Source organism: Eschrichtius robustus, chromosome 10 (assembly GCF_028021215.1).
Source record: "Eschrichtius robustus isolate mEscRob2 chromosome 10, mEscRob2.pri, whole genome shotgun sequence".
Lineage (NCBI taxonomy): Eukaryota > Metazoa > Chordata > Mammalia > Artiodactyla > Eschrichtiidae > Eschrichtius > Eschrichtius robustus.
This window is the reverse complement of record NC_090833.1, coordinates 5127779-5150952: the sequence shown is the minus strand read 5'-3', so window position 1 is coordinate 5150952 and position 23174 is coordinate 5127779. Positions and strand designations below refer to the sequence as shown.

The following is a 23174-nucleotide window of genomic DNA, read 5'->3' as shown; positions in this document are numbered from 1 at the left end:
GAACTCAGAAGGGTTCTTCCTGAGTTGGCAGACTCTCCCCATGTAGAAGGTGGTCGTTTGGTCTGTTTCACCTGGATCAGGCCCGGGAGGCCTGCTTGTGTGGTTCAGGCAGAGGCCAGAGGCACGTGGCTAGTGGGCTGTGCTGACGGAGCACCACCGGCGGCTCCATCTGGGGCCTCAGAAGAAGCCCCTGATTTCACTGCCTCAGTTTCTCATGGCAGAGAACAGATGGTAGGAGGAATTGGTGGGTGAACGTTACAGGGTGTTCAAACCTTAGGAATACTACTACTTTGGTTTGAGATTTTGAGTTCGTCACCTTATCTTTTTCATCTGTGGAGGGTAAGTTTAGTTCATGATTAGAATAATACCTTCATGATTGTTGAGGCAGAAAAAAAGTACTAGGCACTTGCTGTTGTTTGTTTTGTTTTCTTTTTTCTTTTCGGCTGCGCTGCACGGCATGCGGGATCTTAGTTCCCCGACCAGGGATGGAACCCGCTCCCCCTGCAGTGGAAGCACGGAGTCATAACCACTGAACCGCCAGGGAAGTCCCTCTACCGTATTTTTAAAGCGTGACTTTCGTATTTCATTCTTGCCAACGACCTTTTAACACAATGAAGCCACTATGTGAGCAGTCGTGCTCCTTTGCGACACTTGGCGATTGTCTCTCAGGTTAATCATTGGTTAATAATGTGTCCAGTTATCCCCCCCCCGGCATGTTCATTTGACCCTGGACCTTTTTACTAAGTGGGATGGTGAATGAGTCACCGCCTTGTGCATCTGCACTAATCCCCGCTGCATCTTTCCGGCAAAGTCTGCCTGAGTTAGCAGGTCCTCAAATCAGTAATACCTAGGGACAGATTTGGCTGTATTGTCTAGGGATCAAGGCATGTCACAGTTGGACATTTTACTGTGCGATATTGCTGTTACTAAGTTTGTGTGGTGTGGGACATGTGCTGTGTATTCCAGGAGAGGGACCAAATCCCACTCTAGACCCTAAAATGCATCGTTTATCATTATCTATTCATCGAAAAGACGATTGCAGGTTCCCGGTGCTAAGTGCTGTGAGTGATTGGAACAAAGTTAAGAAAAGGCTTCTTCTCTGCAGGAGTTCATAGTGTAGGGGAATGAATGAAAGAACAAAGAAGTTGTTCCCAGATTGCAAGAGTGAAATGTTTGGTCTTGTAGGGCTTGAGGATCTCTGTGGAAAATAGTAAACTGGAGTGGACAAACGAAGAGGCATAAATCTAGGGTGAGGGTGTAAATCTAGGGTGGAGGCGTTGGGGGGGCAGGGCATTACCTCCACCCAAAAGCAGCTGGCTTCACTGGGCTGATTTCACCAAAGACCGTGCTTATCCGCCCCCCAGGGCCACCGGAAGGACCTTACTGCCTTCTTCCAGGAGTGGGAGGGAAGGATCTGGGCTGGAACCGCTGCCATACCTTACCCCCTGCCCTTTGTGACCAGCTCCGGCAGGGTGGCTGGCAAGGGGCCTGGTGCGGTCTGCGGGCAGCCTCCCTTTGTCACCCTCAGGGAACCCTAGTGCCACTCTGCGGGCACAGAAGGCCAGCGCAGACAGCACCCCAGGAAGGAGCTCCCTTCAGGGCAGCGTGGCTGCCGGCGTGTGCCGTTGTTAAAGCAGAGAACTGTGGATGCCAGTCTCACTTGCTCCATACGTCTTTCCAATTCTCTTGGCAGGTTTAAGGGCCTCAAGCCGACTGTTATCCTTCTCTCCCGAGGAATTTCCGACGCTGAAAGCAGCTGGAGGGCAGGACAAGGCTGGCAAAGAAAAGGGCGTCTTAGATCTGTCGTATGGGCCAGGACCAAGCCTCCGCCCTCAGAGTAAGTGAACTGCAGCCCCTGTCTGGGCACCCATGGGAACAGCAGAATTTCCCCTTGTCTTTCTGCCCTCTTAGAAGCTTGCTGTTTCTCGAGGAGCCAGGTTCCCTGCCTGGAAAGCACGACCGTTGATCCTGTACCTGATCCATGCATCTGCTGGACTTATTCCCTGGGCTGGGCTGGAGGTCACTCCTCCTTTCTTGTCCTTTGGGTCAGGCCAGGCCTGTCCGCCTTCCCAGCAGTCATCAGATGTCAGTTCTGCTGTACCTGGGTGGTCACGGCAAGGACAGACAGACCAAGGGTCAATTAACTTGCTTTCCCGATTCAGGAGCTTGTTTTCTAATCTGTGGTTCCCAAACTTGGCCGAATCCTATCAGAATCACTTGGGGCGTTTGTTAAAAAGTCTTGATTTCCATCCCTCGCCCATCCCCAGCCAAATTAGAATCTGTTTTTTTTTAAACACGTTCCCCTGGTTGAGTAGCCGGCCCAGCACTAGTCTCCACGACCCCTCACCTGGGGTCTGGCCAAGGGGGTCAGCAGGATTGTGTAGCAATTCTTACTGGTACTATTTTTTTCTTCGTGGCCTTGGGTGGTTAGTATTTAAGGTGTTGTTTAGGAATGGGATTTTCCATCTGTTCTAATCACGGATTCTGAAGTAGCCCTTGGGGCGGGGGGTTGATCAGGTTTTGAAATATGAGAGACTTTTATCTGCTTGTTTTGGTTAATCCCCAAGGTATCCCAGAGTGAGAACAGATATCCTGTAAATGAAACGATCACTGTGCAACTCTCATAAAACATACTGCCTTTTCAACAGCCTATGCTGGGTTATTTTGGCTGCTTCAAATATATAATCAAATTCCTTAGGCCAAGAACTTTAACTTTCTGGGATTAATTAAGATGAGCTGCTGTAGGATTATAACAGTTTAGAACTAGAAGAAGCTTCTGGGATCACTTCCATCTCCTTGTTTGAGAAGATGAAGAAGCAGGTGGCCTGAGGGGTGACCGGGGCTTGGCCAAGATCACGCACGAGGTACCTGAAGAGCTGGGAGCAGTCTCTGGCTTTGTGGCTCCGGTCCTGGGTTCCATCCTCTTAGGGGTCAGGTACTCAGGGACCTTTCGTGTTTCAACTCCTAACTACAAGTTGACTGAAAAGAGGAGTCTTTTTGGCTCATCTGATTCCTCGTTGGCCTCTTAATTCCGCCAGGCTTTGCTACGTTTGCAGTGGAAAGCATCATCTTAAAAAGATGGTCAGAGAGGGTTGGCAGGTTTCAATCTGTGACCTGTGGGAGGGCCCCACAGGCCGCTGCCAGAGCAGGTGGGGCGAGGCCCGGTGGGGAGGGCCCCAGACCCTTCCAGCCCCCCTCTCGGTGGGGAGAGCAGCTCTGCTTCACTTCACAGTTGGGGGGTCTCTCTCTGACTAGAGGTGCCAGTGCTGAGTGGAGCTTGAACACGTGTCAGGAACTCTCTCTGGTTCTAAAGTCCAGTCCAGTGCTGAGCACTGTTGGGGCCAGCATGATTGTGGAAGAAATGGGGTCAGTATTTGTGGAAGAGATGACCCGAGGCTGCTTTCACTGGGGCCATCTTGGTTTCTTTGGGGTGTTAGGTCTGAGGTTGTGTAGTTTCTGTGAGTCGATGAAGACCACGTCTCGTTTCCACTTGCCTCCTCTCTGAGTGGACCTTATTTTGTGTTTCTCTGACAGTCAGACTCCCTCAGCAAGTTCATAGTCATTGCCCAGGCGTCTGCCCCCCACCTTCCCTGACAGACTTGACCAGTCGACTTGATTCTTCACTTTTGTTTTTTTTTTATTTTTTAATTTTTAAAAATTTTTTGGTGAGTGAGGGGGGTCCCTTGACCTTCAGAACCTCATACAATCCCTCCTCCCCCTCCTCTTTCCTCTCCCCTTTTGCCCCCTTTCAATTTCCAGATGTGACAAGCTGGAGGGAGGGCGGTGGGCGAAACATAATTTCTGCCACGTCTCTGAGCGCCTCCCCAACTGAGCTGGGCAGCAGGAACTCGAGTGCGGGAGACGGAGCCCCCTCCTCGTCATGTACCAGCGATTCTAAGGACCCCTCTCTCCGCCCGGCTCAGCCTGTCCGAAAAGGGGCTTCACAGTTCATGGGGAATGTATACCACCCACCTACATACCATGACATGCTTCCTGCTTTTGTAAGTCTTCGGAGTGTGCATTTTTTTCCCCGTGAGGTCAGATTGTTCATGTCCAGCAGAACCTACTTCACGTGGTTGAATGTCCACCTTGGGTTCTCCCTCCCAGTTTCTTTGCCCTGGTACCCTACTTTGGAGGCTTCCATTACTTTTGCATTTTCTCTCCTCCTTTTCAAATCTGAAGGGCCTCTGGCTTCTCTCCCTGGTGATGTGGGTGTTATCTTAGCCTTAGCTCTTTAGAAGAAGGAGAGGCAGGTATGTTCCCCAAGACACAGGTCCCCAGATTTGCGTACTGACAGCAGGAAAGAAATGGGGGAGATGGTGATAGGATTAATTGGGAAACCCCAAGACTTTCCTGTTTCTTTTTCCCATTTTCCATTTTCCAAAACAAATTCTAATGCAAGTGGAACTCAGAATCTGGGTCATTACCAGAAAACCCTGTTCATTGATGTTATGTTTCAGATGTGTTCGCCACAGTCATCAGAGAACCAGAGTACAGTGGAACGAGGAACTTTTCCCCTTCCCCAGCTCCGTCTTGAACCCCGTGTTCCTTTTAGACAGTTCCAGATGAATGACCAAGACGGGTAAGGCTATTGCATTATAGTCCCGTATGTAGAAATTAGCCTGGTTGGTGATACTGGACAAGATAGTGGGCTTACGTGTGAAAGTGCTTTGTCTTCTGGAGACCTCAGAGAAACCAGCTCAAGACCCAGGGTGTGTGAGGAGGCTGGGGCAGGACAAGAGATTTCAAGTTCCTGGCAGGTGAAGGTGTGGCCAGTGTTTATTGCTGCTACCCTAGGCATTAGCCTGAGCATATAAAACTGAAGAATGAAGCAGAACTTCTCTCGAGGATATGTTTGTTCACTGTGTGTTCTTTAAAAAGGAGACGGTTTTAATATTAAGGGCACACATGAACCTTTGCAGTGTAGGACTTAGTTTTGGAAAAGTATTTGGGTTTGCTTCCATATGTATACTTGACACGAGTCCAGCATCTTTACCCTTCTCTCTCTCATCAGAAAAGAAAACAGGCCGGGAATGACTCGCCCGATCCGTCCACTGAGGCAGCTGGTGGAACGGGCGCCGAGGCCCACCATCGTCAACGCGGAGAACCTGAGGGGCCTTGACGATCTGGACACCGATGCTGATGACGGCTGGGCAGGTGGGTGGCGGTGTTTGCTGGTGGGCTCACAGCTGAGGGTTTAGGAAGGGAGGACTGCGGTCTGTCTCTGCTTACCAAGGTTGGAAGTCCTCTGACACCAAGTCCACTGTTTTCCTCGGCAAGTTGGAATGAAAACATGGGGCAGGGAGCAGCCTCGGTGCCCTGAAGAGATCCTTGTTGGTTGGCACTCAGACGAGCAGTTGCTTCCTGACTGAGCCAGGTCTTCTTTTGGTCTCTGGTCTTGATCTTAAGAGGGAGAAAGACTTTTTATAATGGAAAAGTTAAAACGAACGAGTGTAATGAACCCCAGGTAGCTCCCTGTCACCGAGTGCCGACATTCTGCATTCTTATCTTCACCCAACCCCGCCCCCCAACCTGATTATTTTCTTTTAAAATTCTTTTTAGATTGTTTGTTTTCAAGTAAAATTTAACGGCATTGAAAGGCACACGTTTAATTTTACAGTTTTGACAGATGCATACGCTTGAGTAGCACAGCCGAGTCACGATACAGAGCACTTGCCTCACCACCCAGCCCCGCCCTAGCGAGTCTCCCTCCCGGACTGTGTCCGAGGCTCTGCCCAAGGCCTCCCTGTCTTACGATGAATCTTAACTGCAAACTGCAAACGAACGGAGTCCTACAGCTTTCCTTCTGCTGTGACGTTTGTGAGATTCATTCATGTTGTTCTGTATATCGATAGTTGCTTTTAATTACTGAGGTATATTTCATTGTATCAAATACTATAATTTGTTCAAATACTATAATTTGTTTACCCATTCAAAAAGTTCCATTATGAATAATATGCTCATTTCTCTTGAGTAAATATCTAGGAGTGGAATCGTTGAATTAAAGGGTAGGTGTGTGATTAGGTTTATAAGAAGCACCCAAACCTTTTTCCATGGTGGCTGGTGATGCCATTCCCAGCCTCGATTTTGAGAATTTAGTTGCTCTGCAGCCTCACAGCACTTTGATGTGAGTCTTTTTATTTTTAGCCATTCTAGTGGGTGTGTAGTGGTATCTCGTTGTGCTTTTAACTTTCATCATCTTGCTGATGACTAATGATGATAAACACGTTTTCATGTCGATTTGGCTCCTGGTATCTTTGTGTGTGTGTGTGTGTGTGTGTGTGTGTGTGTGTGTGTGTGTGTTCGGATACAAGTCCTTGGAGACTTAACATTTCACAGATATTTTCTCCAACTGCCTGCCTTGTCTGTTCGTTTTTTAGCACTGCGTTTTGATGAGCAGAAGTTTTCAACTTTGATGAAGTTTAACTTACAAATTTGTGTTTTTTATGGTTTTTACTTTTGTGTCCTTTATAAAAAATCTTTGTCTCTCCTTGGTGGCAAAGATACTCCCTTAATGTTTTATAGTTTTAACGCTTATTTTTGGATCTGTGATCCATGTTGTATTAATTTGTATATGGTGTAAGATAGGGGTCGGGGTTCATTTTAATCCATTAGGTTGTCTGATTGTTTTGCACCATTTGTGATAAGACTTTTCTTTCCCTGTTGAGTTGCTTTGACACCTTTGCCAACAATCAGTTGATCGTATAAGTGTGGGTCTATTTCTGGACCCTGTTTGTTCCGTTGATCTGTTTATTCATCCTTATGCCAATACCACACTGTAGCTTTATAGTAAGTTCTAAATTCAGTGGTGTAAGTTTTCCAGCTTTGTTCATTTTTAAGATTATTTGACTATTCTAAGTTCTTTTCATTCTCATGTAAATTTAGAATCAACCGGTCAGTATTTTAAAAGCCTGCAGGCATTGTGATTAAGATTGTGTTGAATTTATTTCTGGATAAATGAAATCTTAATTTTGAATCTCTTGTCCAGTAACTTGGTGAAACTTTCTCTCTATTAGGGCTTTCATTCCTCTCAGCAGTGTTTTATAGTTTTCAGTATAGAGGTCTTGAACATCTTTGTTATGTTTATTCCTGAGTATTTTATGTTTCTTGACGCTATCGTAAATGGTACTGGTTTTTTAAAAAAAAATAGTTTTGTTTTTTAGTGTTTGATGTTATTATATAGACATACATAGAGTTGATTTTTGTGTGTGGATCTTGTACCAGACGATTTGCTGAATGCATTCATTAGTTTTACTAGCTCTTGTTGATTTCTTAGAATTTTCTGCATAAACCATCATGTTGCCTATAACTAGGGACAGATTAAGTGCCTTTTCTTTTTCTTGCCTTATTGCAGTGTAGTACTTCCAGTACAATGTTGTATTCAAGTTCTGTATTCCTGATCCTAGGGAGAAAGTGTTTAGTGTTTCACCATTAAGTATGATGATAGTTGTAAGGTTCTTGGAGATGTTCTTTATCAGATTGTGGAGATTCCCTTCTACTTCTAGTTTGCTGATTTTTTTTTTTTTAGTACATTTATTTATTTATGGCTGCGTTGGGTCTTCGTTGCTGTGCGCGGGCTTTCTCTAGTGGCGGCGAGTGGCGGCTAGTCTTTGTTGCGGTGGGCGGGCTTCTCATTGTGGTGGCTTCTCTTGTTGCAGAGCACGGGCTCTAGGCTCCTGGGCTTCAGTAGTTGTGGCACGCGGGCTCAGTAGTTGTGGCTCGTGGGCTCTAGAGCACAGGCTCAGTAGTTGTGGCACACGGGCTTAGTTGCCCCATGGCATGTGGGATCTTAGTTCCCCAACCGGGGATCAGACCCGCGTCCCCTGTATTGGAAGGTGGATTCTTAACCACTGGACTACCAGGGAGGTCCCCCTGATTTACTTTTTTAATGCTAACCAACTTTGCATCCCTAGAATAAATTCCACCTACGTCTAGATTCAATTTGCTGATATTTTGTGAAGATTCTTGGTGCCTGTGTTCATGGCGGATATTGGTCTGTAATTTTCTTTTAATATCGTCCTTGGGTTTTGGATATCAGATTTTGCTGGGCTCATAAGATGTGTTGGAAAATGTTCCTTCCTTCTCTACTTTCTGAAAGAGTTTCTGTTAGATTGGTATTATTTTTTTCATAAATGCTTGATAAAATTCACCAGTGAAACCGATTAGCCCTGGAATTTTCTTTCTAAAGACGTTTGTGATAATAAATTTAACTTCTTTGATTAGTTATAGGGCTGCTCAGATTTCCGATGTTTTTGTGTCAGTATTTGATTTGTGATTTTCATTTGAGTTGTGATTTTTCAAGGGATTTGTTCCTTCCTTTTGAGTTGAACTTAGTGGTGTAAAGTTGTTGATAACATTCCTTTCTTTTTTTTTTTTTTTTCTGATGTCTGTAGGGTCTGTAGTGATACAGGTATCACCCTTTTTCATTCCTGATAATTAGGTAATTTGTATTTTTTCTCTTTTTCATGTTCACTTCTGCCAAGGGCTTATTAGTTTAATTAATCTTTACAAAGAGACAGCTTTTGGCTTTAGTTTTCTCCATTGTTTGATTGCTTTCTAGTTCACCAGTCGTTTTAATTGGAGCTTTCTGGAGTTCTCATTTAATTCCATTGTAGTCAAGAGAGCATATTCTGTATGACTACAGTTCTTTCCAACTTATTAAGACTTGTTTTATGACCAAGATATATGGTCTGTCTTGGTGAATATTCCAAGTGCATTTGAAAAGAATGTGTGTTCTATAAGTTGGATATCACATTCTGTAAATATCAGTTTAGTCAAGGTGGTTGGTAGTGTTGTTCAGATCTTATATGCTTACATTTTTGTCTAGTTCTACCAGTTACTGAAAGTGAGGTGTTAAACTGTCTACTATAATTGTGGATTTATCTATTTCTCCCTTTAATTCTGTCAGTTTTTGCTTCATTTATTTTGAAGTTGTTATGCACATTTATCATTTTTATGATTCTGACATATTGTCCCTTTATATTGTTTTCAAATATCCTTTTTTATCTCTCGTAACGCTTCTTGTCTTGGAGTCTGTTTTGTCCTATGTTGGTATCATTGCTCTGACTTAAATTATTTATTGTGTAGTCATGATGTATATTTTCCATCCATTCCCTTTAACCCACTTGTGTTTGTATATAAAGTGATGCTCTGGGAAACAGCATGTAATTGCACTTGCTTTATCATCAAATCTAACTCGCCTTTTAATTGGATTGGGCTTTTTGTCGTCGTCTCCTTTTTTTAACGATATAATTCACATGACAGATTTTCATATTACGTAAAATTTACCCTCTTAAAGTCTAAAATTCAGAGATTTTTCGTGTATTAACAGGTTTGTGCAATCATCCTCCCTGTCTGATTCCAGAACATTTCTGTCTCCCACGGAAGAAGCCCATACCCATTAGCAGTCACTCCCAGTTACCACCTGCCCTCCACGCACACCCTTCGGCAAACGCTCATCTAATTTCTGTCTCTGTGGGTTTGCTTGCTGTAGATGTTTCATATCCATGGAATCACACAATAGAATATGCGGCTTTTCATATCTGGCTCTGTCACTTAGCATAATGTTTTCAAGGATCATCGTGTTGCAGCATGTGTCTGAACTCTTTTTAAATTTTTTTTTAATGGCCAAATACTCTTCCATTGTATGGCTCTACCACGTTTTGTGTACCCACTCATCAGTTGATGGTTACTTTCTGCCACCTGAGCCACTCGGGTAGCGGAGGGCCCTGGGGCGAAACGGCCACCCGCGAATCTCACTGTTCAGGCGTCTGTATTGCTAGGGTGGCCTCGTGGCTGGTTGCTGCCTGCTTTTGCTCACTCTCCTCACCTCCTAATACACTTGGCAGAATATTTTGTCTAGATTTAAGAGCTGTTATCTTAAGTCTAACCAGGGGGGTGTTAGTCTAACTAGGCTACTTTGCTGTTACCAGAGCCAGCACTGTCCTTCATTTTTTTTTTTTTTTTTAAAAGATTATTTATTTACTTATTTTTGGCTGCGTTGGGTCTTCGTTGCTGTGCACGGGCTTTCTCTAGTTGCATCGAGGGGGGGGCTGCTGCTCTTTGTTGCGGTGCACGGGCTTCTCACTGCAGTGGCTTCTCTTGTTGCGGAGCACGGGCTCTGGGCGCGCAGGCTTCAGGTAGTTTTGGCTTGCGGGCTCTAGAGCACAGGCTTAGTTGCTCCATGGCATGTGGGATATTCCCGGACCAGGGCTCGAACCCATGTCCCCTGGCTTGGCAGGCAGACTCCCAACCACTGCGCCACCAGGGAAGCCCTGTCTTTCATTTTTATCTGCAGTGTTTGTTCTGGTGGTGGCAGCTGGGTGGTGTGCCTTACCCAGCTGGGTTGGTGCAGTTCCTGACTGGAGGAAGCTCCCCAGTGGCGACCTTAGCACTGTTGAGATTCTCATTTTGTCTCACTTTCCCTGGCTGTCCTCCTGTTGCAGGCCTCCATGAAGAAGTGGACTACTCGGAAAAGTTGAAGTTCAGTGATGATGAGGAGGAGGAGGAAGTTGTGAAGGATGGCAGGCCAAAGTGGTAAGTGTCCCTGTCCCCGCTGGTAACTCCGCTCCCACGGAACGTGACCTTAGCGGGATGTAAATGCACCAGTGTTCTTGGTGCTGCCGTGTGCCCGTCACCATGCCAAGTGCATTTCCTGGTTACCCCAGCAACCTCACAAGGGCAAATACTCTTTCCATCTGCAGATGAGAGGGCCATAGCTATTGAGGACAGCTGTTTAGGGATGGAGCCAGGATTTGCACCCAGGCGTGGCTGGCTGGCTGGCTGAGTCCTAGTGATGTAACCACCGTGCCAGTATTTTCCCAAGCGTGTCTTATAGACTGCTTGTTCCGTAGATTGCTTTGGGTGTAGTGCCCCAGAAGGCTTCTCTGGCCAAGCAAATTTGGGAAACCACCTGGGTTCCACTTAACTATTTATTCCAAGGTCATCCAGAGCCTAGGGTATGCATACTGCAGTGCGCTGGGAATCTGGGGGGAGGCAGGTATGCCACGTTTCCTAAACTTATTTGATCACTTTAATCTCTTCTTCTTTTTTTTTTTTTTTTTTTTTTTTTTGGATCATTCCATTGGACTGATTTTTACTCACAACACCTTTTGGAAAATACTTCATTGTAGTCTAGTCCCTCTAGTTTTTAGCATGATACCAGTAGTATTGGCTAGTACTTTTAAGAGAGCACCTATGGTTGCTTTAATTTGCTCCCCCCCGCCCCAGTACTGGCAAATAAGAATGCTGCTTTTTGCGTGAAATTGCCTGTTTCCTTTGTATATTTATCTGTTGGACTTACTCTGCTTTCCTTTAAAATGTGATTACTGTTTTATATTGCTTAGATGTTGTTAGTGCTTTAATATGTTTCTCTTTGTCTCTTTTATTGTCAGTAATCGAATGTTTATGTAGTTGGGTCTGCAAGTCTTTGTTATTTCATCTTTCGCTTCAAAGCTCCTCTTCCGCAGGGAGCTGGTGATGATCTTCTGCCGCTCTTTCTCAGATGATACACAAACAATTAACGAATTGAGGCTTCTGTAATTTATTTTAATGCTGCTTGATTTCAACTGAAGCTTTGGATGCACTTGGGAAATAAATATCTATGGGTCAGTTTTTGGAACACTAAGCTCAGAAGGAGATGTGATCAAGAATTTAAATCAATGGCAAGCAAAGTTTTGCAGATTTATTGGAGCAGCAGGCCACTGTCTTCTTGTCTGTTTGAGTTGATGTGAATTGAATGTTCATCTGAAAGAGTTAGGCCTGGGTTTTGGACCCAGTTCACCACTGGCTGTGACCAAGGACACATCAAATTGAGTCCACCAGCCACGACCTCAGTGTTCCCTGAGCTGGTTGAGACTCCTACTACAAGCTCCGCAGTCTTCTTTGACATCTTATTTCCCATCCACAGTGGGTTCCTGAAACTTTCCTGTTCCATCCCTTCCTGTTCATTGTCTCTGGGGGCCACTGGGACCCACATCCTTTCTTTGCTGCACCATCGAGAGGCTGGCCAGCTCATGTCCTTCCTTCCATCTCACCCTCACACTGTCCCTTAGTTGTCTTCTACAGACTTGATTTCTCCTGGTGGGTCAGGAGGCTTCGTGTGGGCACCCCGCCTCTGACTGCAGTCAGGAGTCGCTAGCAGTTGTCGCCCCGTCTGTGGTCTCCTGATCCTCACCCGCCTCATCTCCCTTCCACCTCCCGTGCGTGCGTGCTTTGTGTGTGTGTGTGTTTGTGTGTGTGTGTGTGTGTGTGTGTGTGCGTGCGCACCTGCGCAGACACGTATATTAGCCAGGTCCGACTCCCTGCCTTTCTCTGCACTCCTGCTGGGTTTAGTGGGCACCACTAAAGAAGAGGTGCTGAGTAGATGCACATGTGTGTTTTGCCCCAGTGCCTTTGTTTACACTGGCGCATGTAAAGGTGAGCACTGCACAGGTCTCCCCTCGCTTCGAGCCTTCCCATCGCCTCCGTTGGGCATCTCTCCTCCTTTTCCATGCTGTGTGCGCTTTGCTTTGTTCCTCCTGCTCTTTATAATGAATCATCCAGTGAGCCCTCTTTTGCTGTTGTGAGGAGCATTTATTAAGCAACTCCTTTATGCAGAGCACAGGGCGGGAGCTGTGGCGTAAAGAGAGGGGCCTTCAGTGGGAGTCCTAGGTTCAAATCTGTTAGCTCTTCCTTGTGAAAACAGCTCCCCAACCTGTCGGAGACTCAGTTACCAACTCTTTAACGTGGGGGAAGTAGAGACTTTTTTTTTTTTTTTTTGCAGTAAATGAAGTAATGGGTGTGAGGCATCCTGCCGGGAGCCGTGTGTGTAAGGCTGACTTGGTAAACATTGGTGCTGATTTTGGTGCTCTGGGCATATCCTCTCACCTGTAGAGGGGGTGCGGGGTAGGTCTGCTCTCATGAAGGAAATTGGTACGTAGACAGCCAACTTTGGAATTCCTAAGGGCCTGACCAGTGAGGCCAGACCATGCTTGGGCCGCCTGGGAGAACTAACACTCTGTGCGGTTTGTCGCAGGAACAGTTGGGACCCCAGGAGGCAGCGGCAGTTGTCAGTGAGCTCTGCAGACAGTGCTGATGCCAAGCGCACCCAAGAGGAAGGAAAGGACTGGGGCGAAACAGGAGGCAGGACCCGTGTCGTCCGGAAGGTGCCAGAACCTCAGCCGCCTTCTAGGAAGCTTCACAGCTGGGTGTCAGGCCCTGACTACCAGGTACCGTGGGCACTGCAGGGGTTCTTTGCCTGTGATTAGCTGGGACACACACACACACACACACACACACACACACACACACACACACACACACACACACACACACACACACACACACACACACACACACACACACACACACACACACACACACACACACACACACACACACACACACACACACACACACACACACACACACACACACACACACACGAGCCCTTTCAAGTTCATTTGACCGGAGATCCAAGGCAAAGACTCCAGCAGGTCATCTAGTTGGCTGTCCTGTGTGTTTATGTCTCACTGAGTTCAGTGGTCGGGCTTCTGAAAAAGCCTAGGTGGACATTCTTTTTTTTTTTTTTTTTTTTTTTTTAATTTAAAATTTTTCTTTTAAAATTTTGAAAACAGTCACAAACTTACAGAAAAGTTGGTGTTCTACAAAGAATATTTTTTCTGAACCATTTGAAGAGTAAGTCGCCAGCCTGATCAGCCCCTGTCACCACAGAACACTTTGGTATCTATTTCCTACCAAAAAATGACATTCGCTCTAGGTAGCCACAGTCAAATCCAGGAAATTAGCATTGATACATCACTGCCGTCTAATCCTTAGACTCCATCCCACTTTCACCCACGGTCCCATTCACGTTCTTCATACAGAAGGATCCAGTTCAGAGTCACACGCTGCCTCAGGTGTCCTGCTCCTGAGTTCCCTTCAGTCTGAAGCAGCTTGTCAGCCTTTGCTTAAACCTTCATGACACTGATACCTGGGAAGATGACAAGCCAGCTATTTTGTGGAATGCACTTCAAATCGGGTTTGTCTGGTGCTTCCTCATGATTGGGTTCAAGGTTTCCATTTTTTTGGCTAGAATCTCTCAGAACTGTCACTGACTCTTCTCGTTGCATCCTACTGCGTGACCGTGGTTCCACTCTGCCCGCTCTGACAACCTTCACGTGGATCTCTTGATTAAGGTGGTGGCTACCATGTTTCCCACCATGGAACTTGCACACACTCTTCCAGATCTGTAATGGGTAGCAGCAGTTCTGTGGGGAGTGACTCTGAGACTACGAATAGCCTGTTTCTCATCAAATTTTTAATTAATTAATATCAGTTATAGTCTGTTATAGTCTGTTGCCCTCATTGTTTCTTTTGATGTTCAGATTGTCTTTGATTTGGGAGCTTCTTCAAGCTGGCAGCCGTGTGCTTTTTACGTCTCCATTCTTTTTTGAGGAATTCCTTGCTTTCTGATAGAACAAGCTTTTTTAAAGCTCCTTTTGTCCTTAGTCCTACCTTGGCCCTGGAGTCAGCCTTCAGTGATATTTAGGAACTAATATGTGGGCACCAGGAGTACTCACTGCTGTTAGAGCGCCACTGCTCCTGGCCCTTCTCCGGGGACAGTCAGGAAGCGTAGGTACGTGATAACACACGCATGAAGCACAGGGATATCTCCAGTTCCACAGAAGTCATTCTAGCGGTTTGCCATTGTCCCTGGTATTTGTACCTATTCGGTCAGGCTCCCTGTTTCTGCCCCCACCCTCTCTCCCTTGCACAGGTGCCCTCCTGAGCCACTCAGATGTCACTGCACCCCACCTCCACGCGGCCCTGAATTTCCCTGCTGGGCCATCTCTTCTAGGGGTTCCTTCCTCACCCTGCTTGGTTGGGCCCCAGCTCCCACACCAGCCACATCTCCACGTGCACACTCTCGTCACCTGCCCTGGGCTCTGACCACCTGCCCTGAGCTCTCTGACTCCCGGGCACCAGGTGCCTGCCTTGTTCTGCCGCCTCGCGTGACTTTCGGACTAAATTGAGCAGGAGGGGCAGAGCTGGGGATGGGAAGGCGTTAATTTAAATGCACTTGGCAAAATTGCCATTTTCGATGCACTTTGCTATTTAAAGGGCTCCTGTTCCACATCTCGGTATAAAGTAACGGTCTTCAGTCTTTTTTATTGAGTGCGTATCATGCTAGGCACTGTGCTCGGTACAGGGGACGCAAGTGAAAATAGACACAACACGACTCTTGTAAATTACCTTGCAATTAATCCAAATTTCATTCATATATTGGGGTTGCTCAGTATTCAAAAGCAGGTTTCACTTTCATCTGCTCGTAACAACACTGAATTATCTGAATAGAGTCAACAAAGATAAAATCTCTATAACTTTTATGGGTCCAAACTTCTGAAAAGATTGTCACAGTTTAAATATTTTGCAGAACACTTAGTTTATAAAATGATAGCTCATCTTTGGGCAGCTTTGAAAGACACATCTGTAGTCTTGATGATGTGCCTCAAGACTATACCCTTTGATTCTGCGGTTTCATTTCTGGGAAATTCTGAAGGGAATAATAGTCAGGGATATGCCTTAAGGATCATCTGCAAGGATGTATTGAACACCAGGGGATAAGGTAGGTCATGAGATAGATAAGCCGTGGGGTGAGACGGGGCACAGCCATTATGGAGCATGGACAGATGGCAGCGGTCAAGGGCAAAGGAGAAGAGTGCACACTTTGGTAAAAAGTACCTTCGTGCTTCTAAATTAGAAGTTTTATAATCTTGTGAGTGTAGCAATCGTCTCTGGATTATGATTAGTTTCGAGGAGAAAACTCCTTGGCTACAGTCACTGTGTGACATATTGCTTTTATGGAGGTATAATTAACATACACAAAAAGACACAGATCTTGTTTCTTTACGTTTGATGACTTTTGACAATTATATACATCTGTGTAACTACCACTCAGAACAGGACGTTGTATATTTTTTTTGCTAGTCATACCTCGTTGGAATTCCAGTGGCCGGGGTCCACTTAAACATGCCCATCGTCTATTATTGCGTATTCTGCCTGCAGCTTCACTTCCCGCCAATCAGTGAGAAACCTTCCCAGTGTTGAAAGTTTTTCACGCTGCATTGGTGGCACCCTGGTTGTTTGTCCAGTAACTGACAACCAACGAGAGATTCGAAAGTGGATGAAATATCCAAAAGAGATGTTTTTAGAGATGCTTACTTATTTTTATATATAAAGAATCACTTTGAAACCTTATGTCTGAGTGTGAACTTCAATTTCTCGCGGCCCTTCATATCCAGAGGTTTATATATATTGTCGTGGGAGAAGCAGTAGAGCAGTTCTGTGGCTAAGAAATGGTGAGTGTGTGCTCTCCTGCTCTTGGTATGTAGCTGTGGAGGCCCTAATCGTGTGTGCTCAGTAGTGGTGGTGAGAGCGTCCCGTTTTCTCAGTGTTTCCCACGTGTCAGTCACGGCGCTGAGTGCTTTGCAAACGATTCAATGTACCTTCACAATCCCGAGGGCTTCCTTTATTATCGTTCAAAACAAGAAACTAAGGTGTGGAACGTTGGTGCTCACCCAAGCCTCATTCCAAATATAGTGAAGGGCAGAGCAGGATCGAAACCCAGGTCCGCCTGCCTCGGGGCCGCGCTGCCTCTCTAAGGTGCGTGAGGGTCCTGGGAAGGAGAGCCCATCCCATCCTGGGGGCGCCTGTGCCCGGGTTGTGATGTGCGTTTCATCTGAGACCGTCTTCTCCCGGCAGAAGTCCTCCACGGGCAGCGTGTTCCGGCAGCAGTCTGTCGACGACAAAGAGGACAAGCCACCCCCGAGGCAGAAGTTCGTCCAGTCGGAGATGTCCGAGGCCGTGGAGCGAGCCCGAAAGCGCCGGGAAGAGGAGGAGCGCCGGGCCCGGGAGGAGAGGTTGGCCGCCTGTGCCGCCAAACTCAAGCAGCTGGACCAGAAGTGCAGGCGGGCTCAGAAGGCGGGCGGGGCCCAGGAGCCGGCGGGGAAGGAGGCGGCCCGCTCTCCAGGCGCCCCGCAGGAGAATGGCCCAGCTGTCCGCAGAGGTGAGCTGTAGGGCCCCGTCCCATGACCTGGAAACCCTGCGCTGTGTCGCTGGTTGGTTGTCTGCGTCTCCCTGGCTTCTGAGCACCACCGTGGCTCGCAGCTGGTGTGTGGGGGGTCCCGGTCGTTAGGCGTCTCGGCCTGGGCCAGGTGCCTGGGTTCACATCCCGTTTCTGCCGCTTAAACCAGCTGTCCAGGCGCCTCACCTCTCTGGCGCGCAGGCCCGCGTCTGTGAAGTGGGTTGATGGGAGCCTGTACCTCCCCGCACGCTGAGGGGCCACGGGGGAGCGTGTGCACGAGGCACTTAGCGGTTTCTAGATGCAGAAAGCACGCGCGTACTCACGGCAACGCCGCCGGTTTTGTCATTGCCGGTGTTACCGCCCTGCTCGACTGAAGACGCAGGTGCTGGAGGACTTCAGCAGGAGCCGGGATCTCTCTCGGGACGTTGAAAGAAGCCCACCTGCTTGTTAGCATACCTTTTCCCTGACAGCTATTCTAAGAGGAGTGGGTCACGCGGCTGCGCAAGAGACGCTGAACAGCGTTAGGTGGAGGGTGTCTCTTGCTGCAGTTTTAAAGAATGTGATCAGCTGTGTTTTTTGTGACTTTCTTGAATCAACTAAAACCAACTCTCTTAAGTAGAGAAGGGCCTGATGTTAGTTTCAGTCGCTGAGAGCTTCTCAGATGGAGGTCTTATTGGTGATAACGATGGTCATCAGTGCCCTTCTGGCCGAGGAACTCAGAGAAATCGACCCTTGTCCTCCTGTAAATCAATGTCCTGTCACTGAAGTCTGAGCGAAGCCTGGGCCCAGCGTCAGGGACTCACTGGGGGTGGGGGGGGGGGCAGTGGAGAGTCCAGGAAGTAGATGGCGGGGAGTGAGCTTGGGCCTGGGTGTGGGGTGTGCCCTGAGCCCCTCCGCGCCTGCCCTGCCTGTCAGTATTCCTCTGGGACGCTGGGTCCCCAAGGCTTTGCATTGGCGTTTGTTTGCCTCCTGCAGTAGATTTAAGAGCACAAATGTCAATTATATCTCAATAAAGCTGGACAAAAAAACGAATGCAAAGCTGGGATGGGGCAAGAAAGAAGGGAATTTCAGGGAGAATAGTGATATGGGAGACTGTGCTGAGCATTTACTTCTTGTCAGGCGCTATTTTAAGTGCATCACGGGGATCGTCTCAGCGAATTAATTCTCCAGAGGCCCGGTGGGGTAGGTGCAGTTGTCGTCCTCATTGAACAGCTGAGGACACGGGCCAGCGGGGCTGCCTAGCCGGCCGGCTCACCCGGCCTTGGGTGGAGGGTGGATGTGGGGCTCTCGTTGAGCCCCGGCCGCTCTGATTTACTGGGGTCTGTTTTAACAGAGCCCCTCCCACCCGGAACCACATCCCGGCTCTCCTGCTGACTGTGTGACCTCAGGCGGTTCCTCTGATCTCTCGACCCTTAGTTTTCTCCCCTCTGGAGCGATGACGGTGTGGGGGAGTCCATGAGCTTGTGCGTGGGGAGCATTTAGCACGGTGCCGGGGTTTGAGGACTGCCAACGAGAAAAAGCACCTGCCCTAGACATCGCTCGGCTGAGCTTCTGTGAGCTCACCTGGCCCCTTCTCTGCTTCTTTGTTCCGTAGGCTCCCCTGAGTTCTCTGCCCAGGAAGCCCCCAACACGTTTTCGGAGGAAGCCCCTACAGCCCCTGCAGCTGTGGCTCAGAGCGGCGGCAGTGAGGAGGGGGCCAGGGAGCCTGGGTCCCCTGCGCAGGAGTTCAGCAAGTACCAGAAGTCGCTTCCGCCCAGGTTCCAGCGCCAGCAGCAGCAGGTAAACAGGGGTCGCTTAGCAGGTGTCGTAACAGACCTGCCCATGGAGTGGCTGTCCCCTCTCCTTTTCCCGACGCCCCCTTCCAGTAAAACAAACAATAGAAACCCACCCTCGTGTATGCCAGTCACCAGCAGGGATGCCGGGAGTGAGGGCCTTGGGACGTCAGCCCTGCCTTCAGTTCCTCCAGGTGGTTTACCCTGTGGATGAAAACCCTTGTTGGCAGTTCATGGACCCTGTTGTCTAATGCCGGTAAGGACTGGTTAGTGGTGTCTGAGTGGTTTTTCATCCAGAGCTGCACACCGTGGCCACTCCCTGCACCGACAGCAGCCCCACCCTGGGAGCCTCCCAAGGAGTAAGGAAGGGCCCGGGAGCTGCTTGGAGAGCTTCCGAGAGAGGCGTGTTAGCGTTCAGTTAGGAGCGTGGGTTCGTGGGTTTTGAATCAGACAGCTTTGGGTTCTGGTGCTACTGGTGCAGCTTATTCAGCTGTGTGTGGCCTTGGGCAGGTCAGCGTGAAGCGGAAGGAATGAGTCCCTGCCTCGGCATGGTGGTGAGGGTTCTGTGATGCCTGTAAACTGGTTTATCGGTGTGATCAATATCATCTTTAATGGCACTCCATAAGTCTTAAAACAGACCTACTGTTCGCTCTTAAGAAGATCATGTGGGTAATGGTTGTAATCCCAGCAGTCTCTTGCAGGCCTGGCGATCTTGCTGAGCTGGAACCACTCATTGGCAGTTGTTTGTCTTACAGGCGTGATCAGTGAAGCTTATTACTGATGAACAGTGCATTTTGGTGGGAAACTGAGATCATGCGTGGACGTTAACTTAGTTCAGCGGCTAGGCGTGCAGTGAATTATTGTTAATAACCAAAAAAGTTTCAGAACGTGGATACCCTGGAGACACAGGTCAAAGTCCCCGCCTTTCCCCAGAATCTCTTTTAGTTGCCTTTGAAACGTTCACCCCAGACCCTACTTTCCTTGGGCTCCTAGGAAGCATTCCAGAAGCTCCCCACGTCCTGTGCTCTAAACAGTAAGTTACATTCATCGCGCTTCTGTAGCGTTGTGCTGTGAGCAGGCACTGTGCAGTTACTCCCGGGCTTGGTGAAGAATTACTGCTGACTGGAGAGATCTCTGGAGTAACGCGAGCCAGACACGGTAGTAACAGTTGCTCTGGATAACTCTTCTGGGGGGCAGTGACAGGTAAATCCGTCCTTAAGACTAGAAAGAAGTCTGACGTGTCAGAGCAGCCTGAAGGAGTCTGGCAAACAGGCTGTCTGGTCAGCTGCCCTGGGGACCTGGGGTCTAGACGGGAGGAGGAGCTGCGGGCAGAGACCAGGGGAGTTCTGCTTACTGAGTTCTGAGTGCTCCTAAGCAGTGCCCTGAGCCCTGGCGAGCCTTCCAGGGAATCCAGCCCAGGCTGGGATGGTGCCAGCCGGCTGGCAGGAAAGGGTGTGTCCTTGTCTGACTCTGCACCTGCATCCTGCCAGAATGCTGGTTCGGGATGCAGTTGTGAGGGCGGCCCTGGAGGTCACTGGGGCCGTGGAGCAGTGTGTGAAATGAAGCCTCACTGGGTCCAGGTTCTCGATGTTTAATGCTCTGGTGATGCTGCACGTGTGTCCTTCTGTGCAGTGAATTTTCTTCCTACCCAGTCTGGTGGTAGAGGTGAGGATACTGCAGTGAACTGGGCGTGTAGTCTCTTGGTTTAGGCAGGGGAGCAACCAACAACAGAGTTACACAGGAGAAGCCGCCGTGCTGTGGGAGCCGAGGGCAGGGGGCCTGATCTTACCTCAGGAACTGTGGCGGGTTCGCAGAGGCGCAGTGCTCTTTAAGCCACAGCCTGAAGGATGGGTGGGGGTGAGCGGGTTTGGGGCTGGAGGGAACAGAGGAGAGGGCCCAGCGTGTTTCCAAGGCCGGCGGCGGGCGGGCGTGCGGAGTGGAGGGCCGGGGCAGTCGCGGGAGGCGATGCTGGGGAGGCGGATGTGGCAGCACCCGCAGGGCCCTGTAGGTCCTGTGACTCCCTGTCGGGCTCGGGCTGCTAGAGGCAGAGCTGTGGAGGACCCTTGAAGGCTCCTGTCGTGGTCAGGGCATCGGAGTGAGGAGGGTGGGTTGAAGGGACAGAAGGAGGGGAGGAGGAGGAGTGTCGTCTGGTGGCGGTTGCGGACGGGGAGATACGCCCTGGGAGCTGTGCTGGTCACGCGTCAGCTCCAGGAGAGCGTTTGATCTAAATGAAAGCCCCGTCTGCAGAGGCGCCTCAGGGCCCAGTTGTGACGATGGCGTGACTGTCCTGTCCGTCAGTCCTGGGAGACAGCCAGAGCCTGAAGGCTGTCGTGCCCGGGGGCCTCCCCTCTGTGGCCTTCTGTTCTGGGTGGGTTGTCTCTGCCGCCTGACGGAAAGCTGGAAGAGTGTGTGTGCGCGCGCGCACGCACAGCCTCTCTGCCCCGCGGCGCCTGTCCAACCGGGTCTCTCTCGCCTGGTCAGGAGCAGCTGTACAAGATGCAGCACTGGCAGCCGGTGTGCCCTCCGCCGTCCCACCCGCAGCGCACCTTCTACCCACACCAGCCTCAGGTGCTGGGCTTCGACCCCAGGTGGATGGTGATGCCTTCCTACGTGGACCCACGGATCCCGCCCACGCGGACCCCGGTGGATTTCTATCCCTCAGCCCTGCATCCCTCGGGTAAGCACTGTGGTCCCGTGGGCCATCCCTGTGGAGCTCAGGACAGTGTGGTGTTTAAGGGTATTGCCTTGGGGGGGGGGGGGGGTAGACAGACCCACCTGGATTCCAGTCTGACCTCTTTGCAGGTCCCATATCCAGTCTGAGTTTTACTTCCCAAAATGAGGGTATGATAGTACCTCGCACAAAGAATTGTCAGGAAGAGACCTTAAGATTATGCATTGTAAATCGCCTTAATTAATTTTTATATCTCTGCTATGTTGTTTTGTCCGTCTTTCCATTCTTTAATGTTCTTTGTGTTTCCTCTCTCTTTTTTTCCTTGATTAGTCTTTCCCAAGGTTTGTCTAATGCCTTTTTTTTTTTTTTTTTAAATAAATTTATGTATTTATTTTTGGCTGCATTGTGTCTTCGTTGCTGCGTGCAGGGTTTCTCTAGTTGGCGGCGAGCAGGGGTACTCTTTGTTGTGATGTGCAGGCTTCTCACTGCGGTGGCTTCTCTTGTTGCGGGCTCTAGGCACGCAGGCTTCAAGTAGTTGTGGTTTGCGGGCTCTAGAGCTCAGGCTCAGTCGTTGTGGCGCACGGGCTTCAGTAGTTGTGGCGTGTGGGCTCACTAGTTGTGGCGCACAGGCTTAGTTGCTCCGTGGCGCGTGGGATCTTCCCGGACCAGGGCTCGAACCCGTGTCCCCTGAATTGGCAGGTGTATTCTTAACCACTGCGCCACCAGTGAAGTCCTAATGCCATTTTTTTAATGCTGTTTTTTTTTTTTTTTTTTTTTTTTAATAAACTGAATTTATTTTTAATTTTTTAATTCTTAGTTTTTGGTTGCACCAGGTCTTAGTTGTAGCATGCGGGCTCCTTAGTTGTGGCATGCAGGCTCTTAGTTGCGGCATGCGTGTGGGATCTAGTTCCCTGACCAGGGATCGAAGCCAGGTCCCCTGCATTGGGAATGTGGAGTCTTAACCTCTGCGCCACCAGGGAAGTCCCTTTAAAGCTATTTTTAAAAAGCATCTTTTGGATTTCTTAATTCCTGTATTTTATTTGGTTTTTATTTCATTAACTTCTGCTTTTTTTCCCCCCTCATTATTTCCATTGAAAGTATTTTGTTCTTTTTCTATCTGCTTATGTTGATGAGCTCATTAGTTTGACTTTTCTCATGTGTTTAAGTCTCACCTGAGCTATGAGCCTCTATGAGTTTTAAGATACATTTTTATTATTGTACAGTTCTAAATGTTAGTCTGATTTTATCCTTTTTGAGTGATTTTTTTATGGTATGTTGTAAAACTTCCAAATGTAGAGTTTTAATACCGTCTTTCTGGTGTTAATTTCTAACGTGGCTGCCTCGTGGTCAGGTAACGTGGTCTGTATGATATAGACCAGCGGTCACAAACTTTTTCTATTAATGCCAGGTAATAACTATTTTAGGCTTTGAACTGCTACTTAGTTTTGCTGTTGTAGAGCAAAAGCAGCTGTAGACAATAGTGAGTGAATGGGTGTGGTTGCTTTCCAGTAGAACTTTATTTTTAGAAGAAGTGGCAGGTGGAATTTCACTCAAGGGCTTGAGAAGAATGTATTCTGCAATTGGACGTGGTCCATGACATCGTGCTTGCTAAGTGTGCTCTACAAATATCTGTATCATCACAGTGTTTTATCCCCTTGTTCAGTTA

The 23174-nt window shown here is 48.4% G+C and overlaps 1 protein-coding gene across 15 annotated transcripts in view; it reads left to right on the top strand.

Moving 5' to 3' along the window:
- PRRC2B (proline rich coiled-coil 2B) overlaps nt 1–23174 on the top strand; it is an 86000-nt gene that overhangs the window by 36619 nt on the left and 26207 nt on the right. For 14 of the 15 annotated variants that reach the window (XM_068553534.1, XM_068553545.1, XM_068553541.1 and 11 more), the window contains exons 6-14: nt 1694–1837; nt 3760–4001; nt 4461–4582; nt 5015–5157; nt 10446–10536; nt 13016–13208; nt 16744–17047; nt 18660–18844; nt 21319–21514. In XM_068553534.1, the coding sequence (XP_068409635.1) occupies nt 1694–1837; nt 3760–4001; nt 4461–4582; nt 5015–5157; nt 10446–10536; nt 13016–13208; nt 16744–17047; nt 18660–18844; nt 21319–21514 (1620 nt within the window). Of the gene's footprint in view, nt 1–1693; nt 1838–3759; nt 4002–4460; nt 4583–5014; nt 5158–10445; nt 10537–13015; nt 13209–16743; nt 17048–18659; nt 18845–21318; nt 21515–23174 lie in introns of those variants that run through there. The other variant, XM_068553547.1, reaches the window with a different exon arrangement.